This window comes from Hyla sarda, chromosome 5 (assembly GCF_029499605.1).
Source record: "Hyla sarda isolate aHylSar1 chromosome 5, aHylSar1.hap1, whole genome shotgun sequence".
NCBI lineage: Eukaryota > Metazoa > Chordata > Amphibia > Anura > Hylidae > Hyla > Hyla sarda.
In genome coordinates, this window is record NC_079193.1 from 372,262,635 (window position 1) to 372,282,891 (window position 20,257).

The 20,257-nt window shown below is 38.5% G+C and overlaps 1 protein-coding gene across 1 annotated transcript in view; it reads right to left on the reverse strand.

Annotated features, from left to right (window-relative positions):
• Nucleotides 1-20,257, reverse strand: part of COL22A1 (collagen type XXII alpha 1 chain) — a 395,576-nt gene that overhangs the window by 338,829 nt on the left and 36,490 nt on the right. Inside the window, exons 2-3 of the mRNA XM_056522812.1 lie at nt 12,943-13,080; nt 6,423-6,989 (exon numbers count right to left, since the gene is read on the reverse strand). Coding sequence (XP_056378787.1) covers nt 6,423-6,989; nt 12,943-13,033 — 658 coding nt within the window. The 5' untranslated portion in view covers nt 13,034-13,080. The remainder of the gene's footprint in view (nt 1-6,422; nt 6,990-12,942; nt 13,081-20,257) is intronic.

Sequence of the window (20,257 nt, forward strand, 5' to 3'; positions counted from 1 at the left end):
TCTCCAATAACAACATTGTCCCTTAGTTGTCTATGGCCCCTTTCACTCTACACAGATTCCACAGAATCCACTTGCAGCAGCCTCCCATTGATTTCAATGGGATTCTGTTGCTTAGCTTAGACGTAGGAAGTTCTATAACAGAACTTCCAATGAGGTACTGCATGTTCATTCTTTTGACGGAATCCATCTATATTTCCATCCATATTAGCTTCCGATTCCATGCTGTGAGGAACCACTGAGGAAATTCAGCAACAAAATTCCTCATGGAGTGTCCTCATGTGAACGTATCCTAAGTCTCCCACAATAAGTATTGCCAAGGAATAGAGACCTTCTGGAGCTCAGCAACTGCTAAATCTTACCCTATTTCCAGTTCTAGTGCAGGATGTAACAATAACCGAACTCGAAAAATTTTAAAAGTAAAACAAAAATTATTTAAAAAAAATTACAGCTCATCTACAGTGTACAGGTAAAACAGCACAGGTTGTATATGCATATATATATATATATATATATATATATATATATATATATATATATATCATCTCCACCAGTGGTGTAAGTTGAAAATGCTGGGCCCCAATGCAAAATCTGTTACAGGGCCCCCAGCTACAAGACCTCATTTATAACACTGATCTACCACTATAGGAAAGAATGGGCTTGAAGAAAGGCAAAAAAGCAGGGGCCTCCAGCTGCTCCAAAAGTAGATTGTAAAAAATAAAACTTCACTTTTATTTCATAGTTTAAAAAACAAAGGATATCCATGATGAATAAAAAAAACAACAAAGAAAACCAACGCGTTTCGAGACAAATCTGGCTCTTAGTCGTGGCACATTATTCACGCGCGTGTGCCCCTTTTATAGTCTCAAGTTCAAATGAGCCCAGCGGATACCAGTGGAAACTGAATCCGGAACTTGAATGACGTAATGCATACCATGCTAAGCGTGCAACAAAGCCAGAAGACATGGAATGGATTTGAAAATACACATGGTGAGTATACAGGTGTGAGTGCGTTTAAAATAACCGTATGTATGTGAACTACACCCAATAACTTAGATAAGAAAATGTGCAGAAAGGGGCATAGATCACAGAAAATCAAATATATATAGAAAGAATAAAGAGATATCATCACAGGCGGTGATGATGAAGGGGGGGGGGATGATGACGAGGGGGATGATGACAGGGGTGTTAATGATGGGGTCTGGATGATGACAGGGGGGGATGATGTATTTCCCACCCTAGGCTTATAGTCGAGTTAATAACTTTTCCTTGGTTTTTGGGGTGAAATTAGAGGCCTCGGCTTATATTCGGGTCGGCTTATACTCGAGTATATACGGTAATATATTATCAGATGACGGTAGATGTGACAACATATAATCTTAAAACATAAGTAGCCATAAACAAATGCCTTTAAGTCACAATGTACCATAATCTACTAAAATAATAAATGCAGCCTGGAGCAACCCCATGTGAAGTGGTTATGAGTCAAAAAAGTACCATCTGTATTCATATATGTAGGAGAGGCGCAAAATAACCGAAAACAAATAAAAAACAAAAGTAATTGTCCATTTATATCAAGGGTGACCCGGCTAATATGAGAGAAACCGCTGTATACATAAGCGTATGAATTGAGACCAGTATCAGGGGTGCTGGATCTTAAGTCATGTGTTTTGTGCGACTGGGGGCAATCGTGTTGCTCAAGGACGGCGCTCTTCGAAAAGTAAATTTCCCACAATACCCGTGGCCCTTTTCTGCCCACTCCAAAGCTCTCTCTCATTGCCTACACATTTCGAGCCCTGTACTTTCATATCCACCTGGGTGTCGTGGAGACGCAGGATCCACCGCATACACGAGGTACGTACACCAATACTGCTTTGTCCTATACTCTAGTCTCTCTTCTCTTTCTGTCCTTCTCCCTCCTACTCTTTCTCTCAGCTGACTCCCCTATCCCCCACCTTTTTCTTCTTCTTTTTCTTTCCCCCACTACTGCTCGGATTGGAGACCCGCTATACGACTCCTGTGCCCTAGCTCTATATTCTAGTTTCTGACAAGGGGGGGGGGGGGGGGCCCAGTGACGCCCGCTACTGGCCTCAACCATGTTGTGCCATTCTTTTACATAACCCTGCTTCGGCGAGGTGGTGGCCCCTAGCCACTGCCCCTGTACCCTGTTTTGACTGGTTATTGGCTCACAATGTTTTGCATGCTCTCCTGTCTGTGATTGAGCACGCTCAGTTGCTCTTGTGTTTGCCACAATTTGTTCATATGCTTACCTTATTGTATGTTTGTCTTATTTTGGAAATTAATACAAATTTTCAAACATTAAAAAAAAAAAAAAAAAAACAGTTTATGAAACACAGTCTGTCAAAACACATCGCTATGGCTCACCCGAATGAAGAAGATACAGATCATATTATATCCATTTTACCCATTGATTTAATTCCCCCACATAGTAATAATAGGTTTGAAACCCTATCAAGAAAGGAGATGTTCTGGATATACACTCTCCATTCATTACAACCTCATGGCCTCAATGAAGCAGCTGAATTAATCCACTAAGTGAAGCATTAAAGGGGTATTTTGGGCCCAAAACATTTTTTATATATCAACTGGCTCCGGAAAGTTAAACAGATTTGTAAATTACTTCTATTAAAAAATCTTAATCCTTCCAATAGTTATTAGCTTCTGAAGTTGAGTTGTTGTTTTCTGTCTAACTGCTCTCTGATGACTCACGTCCCGGGAGCTGTGCAGTTCCTATGGGGATAATCTCCCATCATGTACAGCTCCCGGGACGTGACATCATCATTGAGCAGTTAGACAGAAAACTTCAGAAGCTAATAACTATTGGAAGGATTAAGATTTTTTTGATAGAAGTAATTTACAAATCTGTTTAACTTTCCGGAGCCAGTTGATATATATTAAAAAATGTTTTGCCTGGAATACCCCTTTTTGTATATCCAACAGTTCATAATACAATTTTTTTTATTTGCTCCAGAAATAGAAAATATATATTCAGTTTTTTGCTCTTCCTCCCTCTTTTTATAATCTTCATTCTTTTTTTTTTGCGACTCCTCTTGTGATTATCTCATGGACATCCTTTTTGCAATCCCACCTATAAGTTTGTCACCGCTATTGTGGTTTGCATACAGAGATCTTCCCTCTGCAGTCTCCCATACGGCATCGATCCCGAACGGATGCTGCTGCTGATCCCTGATGAGCGCTGCGCCCGATTATAGAGAGCTCTTGCCGGTATGCGACTGCACTCCTAACAAATAGGTATGATAAATACCAGGTAACACTGTGACAGGTCAATCCGACAGCGTATCACTAGAAATCTTCCTTTTCTTTTAGGTGTTTAATAAGAAATACTTGTGCTATTAATAATTTTCAGACCGTTCATGCTTAAAGATGTGTTTTAATTTACATTTTTTTATATCTGATGAAATTTGTATAAGAACTAATTATACCGCCACTTTCGCGGTCTTTTTATGTATAAATATGACACTGTGATAGTCTGACCAATCACTGGCTGGACCTGACGAAGAGGGGGTCCCACCCCTTGAAACGCCTAGTTCTAGTGCTCTTGTCTAAATAAATTGTACTTGTTTTTCTATTTCCTGATGGTCCGACTATATTCCTCATAATCTAACCTCCTCTCTTGGGGATCATGGGAGAAGCGCCGACCGGAGAATCATTTTGTCCATCGATGTGGATCCTACCTCCATTCAGCCACTATATGGTCTTCTCATGCTGCCACCACCTCCGCGCAATGTCATTCAACCACTATATGGTCTTCTCATGCTGCCACCACCTCCGCGCAGTGTCATTCAGCCACTATATGGTCTTCCCATGCTGCCACCACCTCCACGCAGTGTCATTCAGCCACTATATGGTGTCCTCATGCTGCCGCCACCTCCATGCTGTGTCATTCAGCCACTATATGGTGTCCTCATGCTGCCAACACCTCCACGCTGTGTCATTCAGCCACTATATGGTTTCCTCATGCGGCCGCCACCTCCATGCTGTGTCATTCAGCCACTATATGGTCTCCTCATGCTGCCGCCACCTCCTGGCTGTGTCATTCAGCCAATATATTGTCTCCTCATGCTTCCACCATCTTTTAGTTTTAGGGATTGTGGGGCTCTATGGTCTCTTCATGCTGCCACCAACTCCATGCTAGCTACCATAAATCTTCAATTTAAATTTAAAAATTCTACTTTTAATCTTAGGGATTGTGAGGCCCTATGGTCTCCTCATGTTGCCGCCAAATTCAGGCTGTGTCACTCAGCCACTAAATGGTCTCCTCATGCTGGTGGGACATTACCTAAACATTTTTATTTTAGCACTAGCTACCATAAATCTTCCATTTAAATTTGAAAATTCATCTTTTTATCTTAGGGATTGTGAGGCCCTATGGTCTCCTCATGCTGTCACCAACTCCAGGCTGTGTCATTGAGCAACTATATAGTCTCCTCTTGCTGCCGCCAATTCCAGGCTGTGTCATTCAGCAATTATTTGGTCTCCTCATGCTGCTGACACCCCTAGACTCTGTCATTGTGCAACCATGTGACATGTGACTCCTTGTTAGATTTGGTATTTTGTAACCACACTTTTTATTATTAAATCTTAAATTTCAATTTACATTTTTTTATAGAGCTATAACAATGAACCATAACTGATTAAATGAAACATTCGCACTTTCACAGTCAGGGGGGCGCTGAGAGGTAGGGGCTGGAACAGGTAGTAGCTTGCCTCGCGGCGCACCGCTAGCTCGATGCTCACCAATATGGGTAATCAAAAAATTGAAATAAATTCAAATTAAATAAAATAAAAATTACATTAAAAAATCTGCCACATCCAGGTGCTTTGTGGCAGTGATTCTATTAGTGATGCCTGTAATCTGCATGTCATACTGAATAACAGTATTATTTCACTAACACAGCACACTCCCTATGTGTGTTAGGACAAGGCAAAGTGTTCTACACCCCTATTGAGCCTCTCTGTTGTCCAGAAATAGCTGTTTTTAATAGCGATTCAGCGCAAATAATTTCTAACTGAATTCCGCGAATCGGCCAAATCGAATGTTTCAAAAATTCGCTCATCTCTAAAAGCCACACTTGCCCAAATTCTGAACAAATTAATATCAGTCCGAATTTTCCAAAAGTTTTAGATTTCCCCAAATCCACAACTTCTGGAATTTGTTTTGGCTGAATTGCTTAAATAGCAGGCGTTAATTTGTGATTAGAAATATTAATTAAGGGTTAGGGTCTTATGATTACCATATTTATCGGCATATAACATACATTTTTTAGGCAAAAACTTTTTGCCTAAAGCCTATCTGCGTGTTATACGCCAATAAGCCGCTGCAGTTCAATGATTTAAAGCAGGAGAGACCTGCCGTCGCTGCCCGATTCTCTGCCCCTGCCTGTCCTGGGGTCCAGAGACCGCCGCCGCCACTGACCCATTGCTTCCCCCATCCCCGGTTTTGTAATTACCTGTTCCCGAGGTCCGCGCTGATCCTGGCTCCAGCGGTCTCCTGCGTTGTTGCTATGCGCTGCGCAATGACAAGTGGTGTCTTCAACGTGACATCACCGTCAGTGGCCCGGCGCATAGTGACAGCTAAGGACGCCTCCAGAGGCAGCGTGGACCCCGGGAACAGGTAATTATAAAACCGGGGATGGGGGAGGTAATGGGGCAGCGGCGGCGGCAGGCTCTGGATAGCCAGGGGGAGAGAAGCGGCGGCAGCAGGACTCTAGACCCCAGGAAAGGCAGGGGGAGAGAAATGGGCAGTGAAGGCAGTCTCTGACCTCGCCAAAGCCGCGCTTCTGCGGGGTCAGAAACAGTCTATCAGGGTATACACATGCACACACACGCAACCTCATTTTACCAAGGATATTTGGGTAAAAATCTTTTTTTTCCAAATATCTTTGGAAAAATGAGGGTCCATGTTATAGGCCGGTGCGTGGTATACCCGATTATTACGGTAAATATCCTGGCAACTGGGGCACTTTTGACTTTAATAAATTTGGCCAAAATTGAATCAAATAGCTCAAAAACCGTCTCTCATTTGAAACAAATGTGTTTGTTACCATAGCGGCCCTAACTCAGGCTCTATTGGATCATTCACAGTCTTATTATCCTTATAAAAACTTTGGCCTGTTTACTAGTTACCAAATCATAAAAAATTCTGTAATCAACCAACATCTAATATGCGCCCATTACAGTAAAATAAATGTTTTGTTAAAACAACTAAAATCTCACTGTAACGGTATCAGATTACTTAATTTCACCCCTAACCCTCACTTTCTCCATGCTTTCATGCAACATTGCCACGCTGGGCCGGTGCTTTCTTTGCAGATGTAATAGAAATATACAGCATCAGCTCATCTCTAGGAAACAAAAAGTAAAAAAAAAAATGGGTCACCTACTTTCACAAAGTCTTCTTCTCAATATCCCTCGGATTTTGTCGATGGCGTTGTAGTCAGAGACATGGAAGACGTGGGCAGAATTGGGATCTGATGCGATCTCTTCCAGTTCTTCTTTGAGAGCTTCACCAACACCTACAGCAAAAATCCTAATTCCCGCTTTATGGGCGGCCGTCGCAGCTTCCAACACCAGGTCTTGACTTCTTCCATCGGTCAGAAGGATAGCGACTTTTTTAATGGCTCGTTCACGGGGCCGTCCACCAGCCTCCTCAGAGAAACTATATGTTGTGATATATCTAAGAGCGTCCCCCGTATTGGTGTTTCCACCATAGTACTTGATATTCCTGGCAGCTTCTTTCACATCCTCGCGGGTCTGATATTGTCCCAGGTCGAATTCCGTTGACGGTTTGCCACTGTATCTTACGACTCCCACTCTTGTCTTATCTGGTTCAATCTCAAAAGTGTCCACCAAGTTGGAAACCCATTGACGAACTTTCTCAAAATCCTCTTTGCCAACGCTGGAGGAGGTGTCCAAGAGGAAAATCAAATCGTAATGGACATTTTTACAACCTAGAAAAAAAATGAGGTAACACTAGTTAAAAAATGTTTTGATTATTTTCTTGTATAAATATATTTTCTGTCACTACATAAGAACAGTTTTATTCTGAATAAAACATCTGAGACCCTTGACCCAGATAAGTATGCTATTCTGTATATTAACACATTCACTCTACAGCTCACGCTGCTGCTTGGGGCATCTGGAAGTTTTGTATTTTTCCTACTGTCCGAGCACAACTTAAAACAATCAGATAAATCCCCACGTGAGTAAAATACCTAAAAAGTGTCTGGTCTTGTCTGTTTTGGACAATTCTTACATGTTAGAAGGATTCCTGCTCCTAAGAATTCAGAGAACCCCCGCAATCTCCCTGCTGCTCCAGACGTTTGTTTAGAGCATCGGGTGCAGTGCCGGAGGCTTGTGACCTCACGGCCGTGCCCCGCTCGTTACGTCACAGCCACGCCCCCTCAATGCAGGTTTATAGGAGGGGACGTGATGGCAGTCACGCCTCCTCCCGTAGACTTGCTTTGTGGGGCATGGCCGTGACGTCACGAGCCTCTGCCCTGCATAGCCAGTCATCCGGCACGGAGTAAAGTTTGCGCCGTGGCCCAGATGTCTGGGGTGCCGCAGCTAAAATCACATTTGTTCTACTGTAATTGTATATTATCCCCTATGTTATGTATATAAGAATGTTGTATCTTTAAAAAAGGTTAAACATGTGATCATCAGTTGTCATGTGAGTTGTCATGTGATTGTTACCCAGGAGGTATCAGTGACCAGGTGACTTAGGGGTGACCAATGGGACCCCACCAGAGTCTCCCCTATAAAAGCCCTGGGAGGAGTCTCTTCTCTCTCTTAGTTCCTGAGTCTTTGCTGAGGTGCAGTCGAGCCTAAGAGTCTGGAGTCATGGGAGCCTCAAGTCAAGTCTACAGCTACAAGTCTACAAGTAAGCTAAAGTCACAGCTAAATCTGTCTCCAGTCAAGTCAGTCACTGTCATCTATTGTCAAGTCAACGTGGCCTGCACTTAATTGTCCCAGCAAGCCCTTAAGGTCTCTGAAGTCACTGGTCACCTCTGTGGGCCTGGCTACACTGTATAGACTGTACCATCTGTCACTCAGTAAAGCTACCGTTGTCCGTAACTTGGCGTTGGAGTCATTATTGCCCCCGTGCCTAGCCCAGGATCCAGCGGTATACCTTCGGATGGTATTGAGGATAAACCATGCCCTGGCATCACAAATACTAGGGGTTAATGCCATATGCCCCTAGGGTAATTCCATCTGCCCTGCATCACACCCCATTCCACAAGAGTATTTCAAGATGGACATTTTAAACTGGTCAACCACTTTATATAATAGTAATGTCATGTTGGCATGCACTCCATACATTCTCTATAGGAGTTCTGGAGATACATGGAGCGCATGACGACACACACAGGGAAAGACAGGAGACTTCTTTGGATAGGAGAAGCGTTTTAATGTAAAGTATCTTTTACAGTATTATTATTATTATTGTTGTTGTTGTTGTTGTTGTTGTTTTACCTTAATATTTTTTTATCTTTATACTTTTATTGATTAATTGTTTTGATAAATAATAATTATTATTATTACTATTGTTTTGCCTCATCAGTTTTTGTATATTTATACTTTTATTGTTTAATTGTTAAGATTAATTATTATTAGAATTATGTATTATTATTGTTATTATTAATTTATCTTGTAATTTTTTTTATTCTTTATACTTTTATTGATTATTTGTTTAGATATATAAGAATAATCATAATAATAATAATAATTATTATTATGTATTTATTTTATCTCATTAGTTTTTTAATCTTTATACTTTTATTGTGTAATTGTTTAGATAAATTATTTTTGGTGTTGTTGTTGTTAATATTATTATTTATTTTTCAATATTTATACTTTTATTGTATTATTATTTAGATTAATTCTTCCTATATGTTACTTATATCATATTTCGTTCTGGATGAAGTACTTACCATTACCCATAGTAATATTGTTGGGGTTTTTATCTGTCAAAGCAATCGTTCACAGTAAATGACATTTATTTTATAAATTTCATTACAAAACAAACACAAAAAATCTTGCCATGTAGGAAATACAATGTATCCACTTTACATCTCTTTAGGGATTCTCTCTCCCATGTCCTTCCCATCTCTAGGCTTTTATTTGTTCTTATTCCCCTTTTGTTTCCTTCTCTTAGAAGAAGAGACTGAAAAGGTCACTGGTGGAAGTCAGATCTCCGCTGACCTCTGCCAGAAACATGGTAAAGTTCTGAAGCCTCCCACATGTGTAGATTAGCCCTGGGGTGCTGGAGGGGGGGGGGGGGGGGGGGAGCTGGGCATTTTGCAGGATTTAAAGAGGAGCTGGCTCTTCTAAGATAAAATGAAGAAGTGACAGGGGACTAAAATGCAAGACTTTTTCTAAAATATGTTTCCTTAACAAAACATAAAATCTATCTCAGTAAATTTTCCAATTGAAGACTGTGAGACCGAATCCGCTCCAATCTATGGCAAAATCCCCATTTAAAAATTAGCATTCGGAATTCCTGATTAAAAAAAAGTCCTAAGAAGTCAATTACTAGTAAACTGCAGACTTAGGCCATTATGGGCTCAAAGGATGAGAAAAACAGCTCTGTAGAAGTCACCTCAACAAGTTTCAGATCAAAAACTGCATCATCAGGCATTGCAAGATTCTAAATCCCTGATGATGCAGTTGGTACTATGTAACATGTTGGGAGAGCATCTACAGAGCCATATATATATATATATATATATATATATATATATATATATATATATAGCGTAAGCCACAGTTTTTTTCCAAACTGTGTGGCTTTGCTGTCTGGGCATGCTGGGAGTTATATATATATATATATATATATTATTATTATTATTAGGGAAATGAATTTATTTTATAAATGACATGAAGTGTAGAGTTTTATAAGTGGAGGGGATTGAGGGCAGATACAAGATCCAGCCACGCCTCCTGAAACAGCAAAGGATGGATAAGGACGGGAGCAGGAGTCAACACCTCAGTGACAATGAGAGGACTACACAACTTCCTGTCAATAGAGAGGGAAGAGCTGGGAAGCTGCTGAGACAACACCACACTGACAATAAGAGGACTAAAAAACTTCCTGTTAGGAGAGAGGTGGAGCTTCAGGGACAACACCACATTGACAATGAGAGGACTATGCAACTTCCTATCAGGAGAAAGGGAGGGGCTATGGGCTGCTGATTCAACACCTCATTAACAATGCACGGACTACACAACTTCCTGTCAGGAAAAAGGGAGAAGTCAGGGAGTTGAAGACAACACCACACTGACAATAAGAGGACTACACAACTTCCTGTCAGAAGAGAGGGAGGAGCCGTTACAACAGTTACAAGTGATCAAACAGTATAATCAAATACATACCTAGTAAGAAAATTTTTTTTAAAGCTAGAACCTAAGGAGAAGGGCTTAAAAAGAGTGGAGAATGGAGATTTACCTTATTATTATTATTATTGTAAATAATGGAGGACAAAAGTGCTTTACTATGTGTGTTCTCTAGGGTGTTGGGGGAATAGCACTTGACAATCATGTCATGGTTTATAGTCATGAACAAATATATACAAAATATATATATATATATATATATATATATATATATATATATATATATTCTGTATGTATATATATATATATATATATATATATATATATATATATATACATATACCTACATGTTTAGGTTCTTTGTGCTTTACTTAGTATGTACACTGTGTGGTGGTAACAATAGCAGCAATAGGATCATGTGTGAGCTGGTATCCGCTATTTTAGACTGTTCTCTTTTAGGACGAACATATTTGGATTAGTTATAAGTTCACACTGATTCCAAAGTCAGAATTACATTATAATGTCCTTATACTACCGCAGTGGTCATGAGCTGATATACTGTATACTGTGTGTGTGGTTACCATTTTTGTTTAAGCATTTAGGTGCTAAAAACAGGCAACTTGTGCTCTTTATAATGTGGGCAGTTCTACAGTAGTTGTATTTTTTGTACATAGGAGAAGTATTATAGTAGTTATATTCTTGTATATAGGAGCAGTATTATAGTAGTTATATTCTTGTCTATAGGAGCAGTATTATAGTAGTTATATTCTTGTATATAGGAGCAGTATTTTAGTAGTTATATTCTTATATATAGGAGCGGTAGTATAGTAGTTATATTCTTGTATATAGGAGCAGTATTATAGTAGTTATATTCTTGTATATAGGAGCAGTATTATAGTAGTTATAATCTTGTATATAGGAGCAGTATTATAGTAATTATATTCTTGTATACAGGAGCAGTATTATAGTAGTTATATTCTTGTATATAGGAGCAGTATTATAGTAGTTATATTCTTGTATATAGGAGCAGTATTATAGTAGTTATATTCTTGTATATAGGAGCAGTATTATAGTAGTTATATTCTTGTATATAGGAGCAGTATTATAGTAGTTATATTCTTGTATATAGAAGCAGTATTATAGTAGTTATATTCTTGTATATAGGAGCAGTATTATAGTAGTTATAATCTTGTATATAGGAGCAGTATTATAGTAATTATATTCTTGTATACAGGAGCAGTATTATAGTAGTTATATTCTTGTATATAGGAGCAGTATTATAGTAGTTATATTCTTGTATATAGGAGCAGTATTATAGTAGTTATAATCTTGTATATAGGAGCAGTATTATAGTAATTATATTCTTGTATACAGGAGCAGTATTATAGTAGTTATATTCTTGTATATAGGAGCAGTATTATAGTAGTTATATTCTTGTATATAGAAGCAGTATTATAGTAGTTATATTCTTGTATATAGGAGCAGTATTATAGTAGTTATAATCTTGTATATAGGAGCAGTATTATAGTAATTATATTCTTGTATACAGGAGCAGTATTATAGTAGTTATATTCTTGTATATAGGAGCAGTATTATAGTAGTTATATTGTTGTATATAGGAGCAGTATTATAGTAGTTATATTGTTGTATATAGGAGCAGTATTATAGTAGTTATATTCTTGTATATAGGAAACAGTATTATAGTAGTTATATTCTTTTATATAGGAGCAGTAATATAGTAGTTATATTCTTGTATATAGGGGCAGTATTATAGTAGTTATATTCTTGTATATAGGAGACAGTATTATAGTAGTTATATTCTTGTATATAGGAGCAGTATTATAGTAGATATATTCATTTATATAGGAGCAGTATTATAGTAGTCATATTCTTGTATATAGGAGAAGTATTATAGTAGTTATATTCTTGTATATAGGAGCAGTATTATAGTAGTTATATTCTTGTATATAGGAGACAATATTATAGTAGTTATATTCTTGTATATAGGAGCCGTATTATAGTAGTTATATTCTTGTATATATGAGCAGTATTATAGTAGTTATATTCTTGTATATAGGAGCAGTATTATAGTAGTTATAGTCTTGTATATAGGAGCAGTATTATAGTAGTTATATTCTTGTATATAGGAGCAGTATTATAGTAGTTATATTCTTGTATATAGGAGGCAGTATTATAGTAGTTATATTCTTGTATATAGGAGCAGTATTATAGTAGTTATATTCTTGTATATAGGAGCAGTATTATAGTAGTTATATTCTTGTATATAGGAGGCAGAATTATAGTAGTTATATTCTTGTATATAGGAGCAGTATTATAGTAGATATATTCTTGTATATAGGAGCAGTATCATAGTAGTTATATTCTTGTATATAGGAGCAGTATTATAGTAGTTATATTCTTGTATATAGGAGCAGTATTATAGTAGTTATATTCTTGTATATAGGAACAGTATTATAGTAGTTATATTCTTGTATATAGGAGGCAGTATTATTTTAGTTATATTATTGTACATACACTGGACACCCTTATATTTTACCATATCCTTACCAGCTCTCTCTGCCTGTGAGTGTCCTCCTTTAAACACTACAAACAAAATCACAAGTAGCAAGCGAGATATTTGACTCCCTGTGATCCACATTGTTCCACCGAGTCCTTAAAGGGGCATGGGTCATTTAAAATATTCACCTGTTGGAGAAAAAAACAACATGTCAGGACTGACCAGGACTATTAATGACCATTGAGATAAGGATTAACAAAAATCTACAGCCAAAGACAAAAGTTGTATTCAACAGTTTTTTTTATCAGGTTTCGTGACAAAAATAAAACCAGACTAATTCCAGATTTCTTTGAAAAATCCCCAAAGGGGCATGGCCACCCGTTTTAACATTGCCCGACCAATTTACTAAAGTGTTCACAAAAAAACATAGTTTTGATTTATTTATTTTTTTATGTAATTTTTTTAAATTGCAGTTTTCTGGATATTATTTGTAGAATATTTTTCAAACAAATGTTTCATGTTTTTTTTTTTTTTTTATTTGGCCGAGTTCACATCAGCGTTTTCTAATTCCGTTAATCAGTTTCGTTGATGAATTTAAGAACCGAAATGAAAATGAAGTAAACAGATCATATAAAGATATATAAGAATGATGCGGAGCACTCACCAGGTAAGTAGATCAGGGGCTTCTTTATTGAATGGCAGGACAGTCGGGTTCACATGCAGGGGTGCAGATGGATCAGACGCGGGGGAAAACAAGCTGGCGACGGACCGTTTACTTGAAGAAGCGCTTCATCAGGCCGGTGCTTAAAGGGGTACTCCCGTGGAAAACTTTTTGTTTTAAATTATCTGGTGCCAGAAAGTTAAACAGATTTGTAAATCACTTCTATTAAAAAAATCTTAATCCTTCCAGTACTTTTTAGGGGCTGTATACTAAAGAGAAATCCAAACAAGAAATGCATTTCCTGTGATGTCCTGACCACAGTGCTCTCTGCTGACCTCTGCTGTCCATTTTAGGAACTGTCCAGAACAGGAGAAACTCCCCATAGCAAACATATGCTCCTCTGGACAGTTCCCAAAATGGACAGCAGAGGTTAGCAGAGAGCACGGTGGTCAGGACATCACAGGAAATGCATTTCTTTTTTGGATTTCTCTTTAGTATACAGCCCCTAAAAAGTACTGGAAGGATTAAGATTTTTTTTTTTTTAAATAGAAGTGATTTACAAATCTGTTTAACTTTCTGACACCAGTTGATTAAAAAAAAAAAAAAAAAAAGTTTCCACGGGAGTACCCCTTTAAATATCTTTATTCTTTATTACAAGGATACCTGATTTATATAGGTTTTATTTTATTTTACTACTTAAAAAAATGATTTGATGGGACTTTATGATCGCTTTTTATACATTTTTTAGGGTATACAAAATGACCAACATACGCAATTTTGTACTTTAGAATTTTTTGTGTGTATACCATTGACCGTGTGGTTTAATTAACATGATTTTTTTTATAGTTCGTACATTTAAACCCTTGGCGATACCACATGTTTAATTTTTTTTTCCATTTTTTTTTCAAAAATGGGAAAAGGGGGTGGGGATTCAAACTTTTATTAGGAAAGGGGTTAAATCACATTTATTAACTATTTTTTTTCAATGTTATTGCCCCCTAGGGGACTATAACATGCAATAATACCTTTATTGCAGATACTGATAAATGCTATGCCAACCTGGATCTCAGACATGGAGCAGCAGAGCGATGATTGGATGGCGGGAGACAAGGTTAGAAGCCTCCCGCAGCCCTCACAGCTGTTTGGGACACCGCAATTTCACCGTGGTGGTCCTGAACAGCCCACTGAGATAACCGGCAACGCTTTTCTCCCGTTTTAGATGTCCCAATCGGCGATGTCCAGTATTAGCTGCGGGTCCTAGTTGCTGATAGTAACTGGGACCTGCCAGGTATGAAGTGTGCTCAGCCCCTGAGCGCGCTTCACATATCGGGAGCCGGCGCAGGGCGTAAATATACATCGTGTGTCGTTAAGGGGTAGGGGTACTTCGGTGGAAATCAAATGTTTTCATATCAACTGGTGCCAGAAAGTTATACAGATTTGTAAATTACTTCTATTTAAAAATCTTAATCTTTCCAGGACTTATCAGCTGCTGTATGCTAAAGAGGAAGTTGTGTAGTATTTCCTAGTCTGACCACGGTGCTCTCTGCTGTCACCTCTGTCCGTGTCAGGAACTGTCCAGAGTAGGAGCAAATCCCCATAGCAAACCTCTCCTGTTCCGGACAGTTCCTGACACGGACAAAGGTGGCAGCAGAGAGAACTGTGGTCAGATGTGAAAGAACTACACAACTTCCTCTGGAGCATACAGCAGCTGGAAGGGTTAAGTTTATTAAATAGGAGTACTGGAAGGGTGAAGTTTATTAAATAGGAGTACTGGAAGGGTGAAGTTTATTAAATAGGAATAATTTACCAATCTGTATAACTTTCTGGCTCCAGTTAATTTGAAAACGTTTTTTCCCCCACTGGAGTACCCCTTTAATATAGGGAAGCCTTCGGGAATGAGTTTCTGTTTTGTCTCAGCCGGGTCCCTTGCCAAGCATTTCTCTCTATGATATCCCATTCCCCTATTGTGTCATGTAGACAGAGTTTATTTTCATGATACAAGCTCTTTTGATTCCTTGAGATGTTGCAGTGTTGACCGATGCTTCTCTAGTCGTGTTGAGAAATTGACCCATTTTGTCCTATACTGAATGACTTTGCATCCAAGGGGCTCAAATGTCACCATGATCAAAAAAAGGCAAAGCCATGTAACGCTCCATACATTCCCATGTTTTATCATCCAGGGTATATTTAGGTAAAGACGAAATGAAGAGTATGAGCTCATCTTCAAAGCTGGAGATGTCCTCAAAAGATCTTACTGTTAATTTAGCGCTGAAAGTCGACCCGCCACAGTTATGGGTAAGAGGTGTCATTTAACATCCCTAAAATAGTGACTACACTTCACAATGTCCCATTCCTAATCACCAAACTTAATGGAAAGCCCCTCGTAAATCACTAGACAACAAGAGTCACATCAAACAGTTCTCATACTTTCATCTTGGTTACCTTAAAGAAATAAGATCTCTCAGGTCATGACATCCCAAAAATAACTAAAAAGAAGTTATCTCATACCTGTATGAAACATTCTGAATGGTTCCATTATTGGGCCTTTATTTATCCTTAACCTGTTAAGGACTCAGGGCGTACCTGTACGTCCTGAGTCCACTCCCGTTCTATAACGTGGGTCGGGCCCAGCCTCTAACAATGGCCGGGACCCATGGCTAATAGTGCGCAGCATTGATCGCGGCTTTAGACGCAGCTTTCAAAGTTGAACGCCGCATCTAAAGTGAAAGTAAATCACTGCCGGTAAGCTCAGGGAGCTGTTCGGGATAGCCGCAGCGAAATCGCGGCATCCCGAACAGCTTACAAGACAGCCGGAGGATCCCTACCTGCCTCCTCGCTGTCCGATCGCTGAATGACTGCTCCGTGCCTGAGATCCAGGCATGAGCAGTCAAGCGGCAGAATCATCGATCAGTGGTTTCTTATAAGAAACCATCGATCAATGTAAAAGATCAGTGTGTGCAGTGTTATAGTCTCCTATGGGATAACAATGATCAGTGTAAAAGATCAGTGTGTGCAGTGTTATAGTCTTCTATGGGATAACAATGATCAATGTAAAAGATCAGTGTGTGCAGTGTTATAGGTCCCTATGGGATAACAATGATCAATGTAAAAGATCAGTGTGTGCAGTGTTATAGGTCCCTATGGGATAATAATGATCAGTGTGTGCAGTGTTATAGGTCCCTATGGGATAACAATGATCAATGTAAAAGATCAGTGTGTGCAGTGTTATAGGTCCCTATGGGATAACAATGATCAATGTAAAAGATCAGTGTGTGCAGTGTTATAGTCTCCTATGGGATAACAATGATCAGTGTAAAAGATCAGTGTGTGCAGTGTTATAGTCTTCTATGGGATAACAATGATCAATGTAAAAGATCAGTGTGTGCAGTGTTATAGGTCCCTATGGGATAACAATGATCAATGTAAAAGATCAGTGTGTGCAGTGTTATAGGTCCCTATGGGATAATAATGATCAGTGTGTGCAGTGTTATAAGTCCCTATGGGATAACAATGATCAATGTAAAAGATCAGTGTGTGCAGTGTTATAGGTCCCTATGGGATAACAATGATCAATGTAAAAGATCAGTGTGTGCAGTGTTATAGGTCCCTATGGGATAACAATGATCAATGTAAAAGATCAGTGTGTGCAGTGTTATAGGTCCCTATGGGATAATAATGATCAGTGTGTGCAGTGTTATAGGTCCCTATGGGATAACAATGATCAATGTAAAAGATCAGTGTGTGCAGTGTTATAGGTCCCTATGGGATAACAATGATCAATGTAAAAGATCAGTGTGTGCAGTGTTATAGGTCCCTATGGGAGCTATAACACAGCAAAAAAAAAAAAAAGTGAAAAAAAATAGTGAATAAAGATCATTTAACCCCTTCCCTAATAAAAGTTTGAATCACCCCCCTTTTCCCATTAAAAAAATAAAAAACGGTGTAAATAAAAATAAACATATGTGGTATCGCCGCATGCGGAAATGTCCGAATTATAAAAATTTATAGTTATTTAAACCGCACGGTCAATGGCGTACGCGCAAAAAAATTCCAAAGTCCAAAATAGTGCATTTTTGGTCACTTTTTATATCATGAAAAAATGATCAATAAGTCCTATCAATGCAAAAATTATACCGCTAAAAACTTCAGATTATGGCGCAAAATATGAGCCCTCATACCGCCCCATACACGGTAAAATAAAAAAGTTATAGGGGTCAGAAGATGACAATTTTAAACGTATTAATTTTCCTGCATGTAATTATGATTTTTCCAGAAGTCCGACAAAATCAAACCTATATAAGTAGGGGATCATTTTAACCGTATGGACCTACAGAATAAAGATAAGGTGTCATTTTTACCGGAAAATGTACTACGTAGAAACGGAAGCCCCCAAAATTTACAAAATCCTTTTTTTTTTTTTCCATTTTGTCTCACAATGATTTTTTTTTCCATTTCGCCGTAGATTTTTGGGTAAAATGACTGACGTCATTACAAAGTAGAATTGGTGGCGCAAAAAATAAGCATCATATGGATTTTTAGGTGCAAAATTGAAAGAGTTATGATTTTTTTAAGGTAAGGAGGAAAAAACAAAAATGCAAAAACGGAAAAACCCCGGGTCCTTATTAAAGGGGTACTCCACTGGAAAACATTTTTTTTTATATCAACTGGTGCCAGAAAGTTAAATAGATTTGCAAATGACTATTAAAAAAATCTTTATCCTTCCAGTACTTAAAGGGGTATTCCAGGAAAAAAACTTTTTTTTTATATATCAACTGGTTCCAGAAAGTTAAACAGATTTGTAAATTACTTCTATTAAAAAAAATCTTAATCCTTTCAGTACTTATGAGCTTCTGAAGTTAAGGTTGTTCTTTTCTGTCTAAGTGCTCTCTGATGACAAATGTCTCGGGAAACGCCCAGTTTAGAAGCAAATTCCCTTAGCAAACCTCTTCTAAACTTGGCGGTTCCCGAGACACGTGTCATCAGAGAGCACTTAGACAGAAAAGAACAACCTAAACTTCAGAAGCTCATAAGTACTGAAAGGATTAAGATTTTTTTAATAGAAGTAAATTACAAATCTGTTTAATTTTCTGGAGCCAGTTGATATATATATATATATATATATATATATATATATATATATAAAAAAGTTTTTTCCTGGATAACCCCTTTAACAACTGCTGTTATGATCCACAGGAAGTTATTTTCATTTTGACTACAGTCGTCAGACATGAATGGAGGAAATGTGGTGTGATGTCACGAACACAGAAACTCCAAGCTTCCATGTTCTGGACGCTGCCACTGCCGGCCCGAAGATAGTGGGGGTCTCCAGTGGCTTTGGATAGGGGATAAAATGTTTTTCGCTGGAGTACCGCTTTAAAGTAGTACTCCAGTGGAAAACAATTTTTTTTTTTTTTTTTATCAACTGGTGCCAAAAAGTTCCAACAGATTTGTAAATTATTGTTCAACAAGAAGGATAAGAAATAGTCGGCCACTCACCGGTGCTGGTTCGATTAGTCCTCTTTATTAGATATACTCACATACATGGGGAGAGAGCTGACTGGCTCATTCCCCTGCATGTTGTCTCTCTCCCCATTGTATGTGAGTATATCTAATAAAGAGGACTAATCGAACCAGCACCGGTGAGTGGCCGACTATTTCTTATCCTTCTTGTTTAACAATACATGAACTACCGTACAAAGTCAGAGCACCACCAAGGTTCAATACAGCAGTCCACGCATCCCACCACGTTGCAGTCCTAAATCAGACTAAGCAGTGCCGATTAGTGTTGAGCGGCATAGGCCATATTCGAATTTGCGATATTTCACGAATATACGGACGAATATTCGTCATATATTCGCTAAATTCGCATATTCGTAATATTCGCGTATGCGAAAATTAGCATATAAAAAAATTAGCATAAGCAAAAATTCGCATATACGAAAATTAACATATGCAAATGTTCGCATATGCGAAAATGTGCATATGCAAATATTCGCATGTGCGAAAATTCGCGCGCCAGTCTCACACAGTTGTATTAGAGCCTTCTTTACACCACACAAGCTGGAAGCAGAGCGGGATGATCACTGTGATGTGTACGGTGAAAAAAAAAAAAAAAGAATATTCGTAATTTCGAATATCTAGTGCTATATTCGCGAATAAAATTCGTATTACGAATATTCGCGAGCAACACTAGTGCCGATCTCACCTCTTTCTAATGACTGTAGATTTGCAAATGACTTCTGTTTAAAAATCTTAATCCTTCCAGTACTTATCAGCTGCTGTGTGCTCCAAAGGAAGTTCTTTTCTTTTTTTTTTTTATTTCTTTCCAGTCTGACCACAGTGCTCTGACACCTCTGTCCATTTTAGGGACTGTCCAGAGCAAGATAGATTTTCTATGGGGATTTGGTCCTTCTCTGGACTCTACCCAAACAGCTTGTCTTGTCAGATTACTCTATATCAGTGGTCTTCAACCTGCAGACCTCCAGATGTTGCAAAACTACAACTCCCAGCATGCCCGGACAGCCGTCTGCAGATTAAAGACCACTGCTCTATATTAATGTCTATAGCCTCAGAAACAGGTGGTCTACAAGAAGTCTAAGGTCAAGAGCTTGTGGCTGCTTTTCAGGACTTAGTCATAAGGAGAGATGGGACTTACAATAAGAACCTTGTATTCAGGACTGGCCGACCACTATACATCAAGTTAA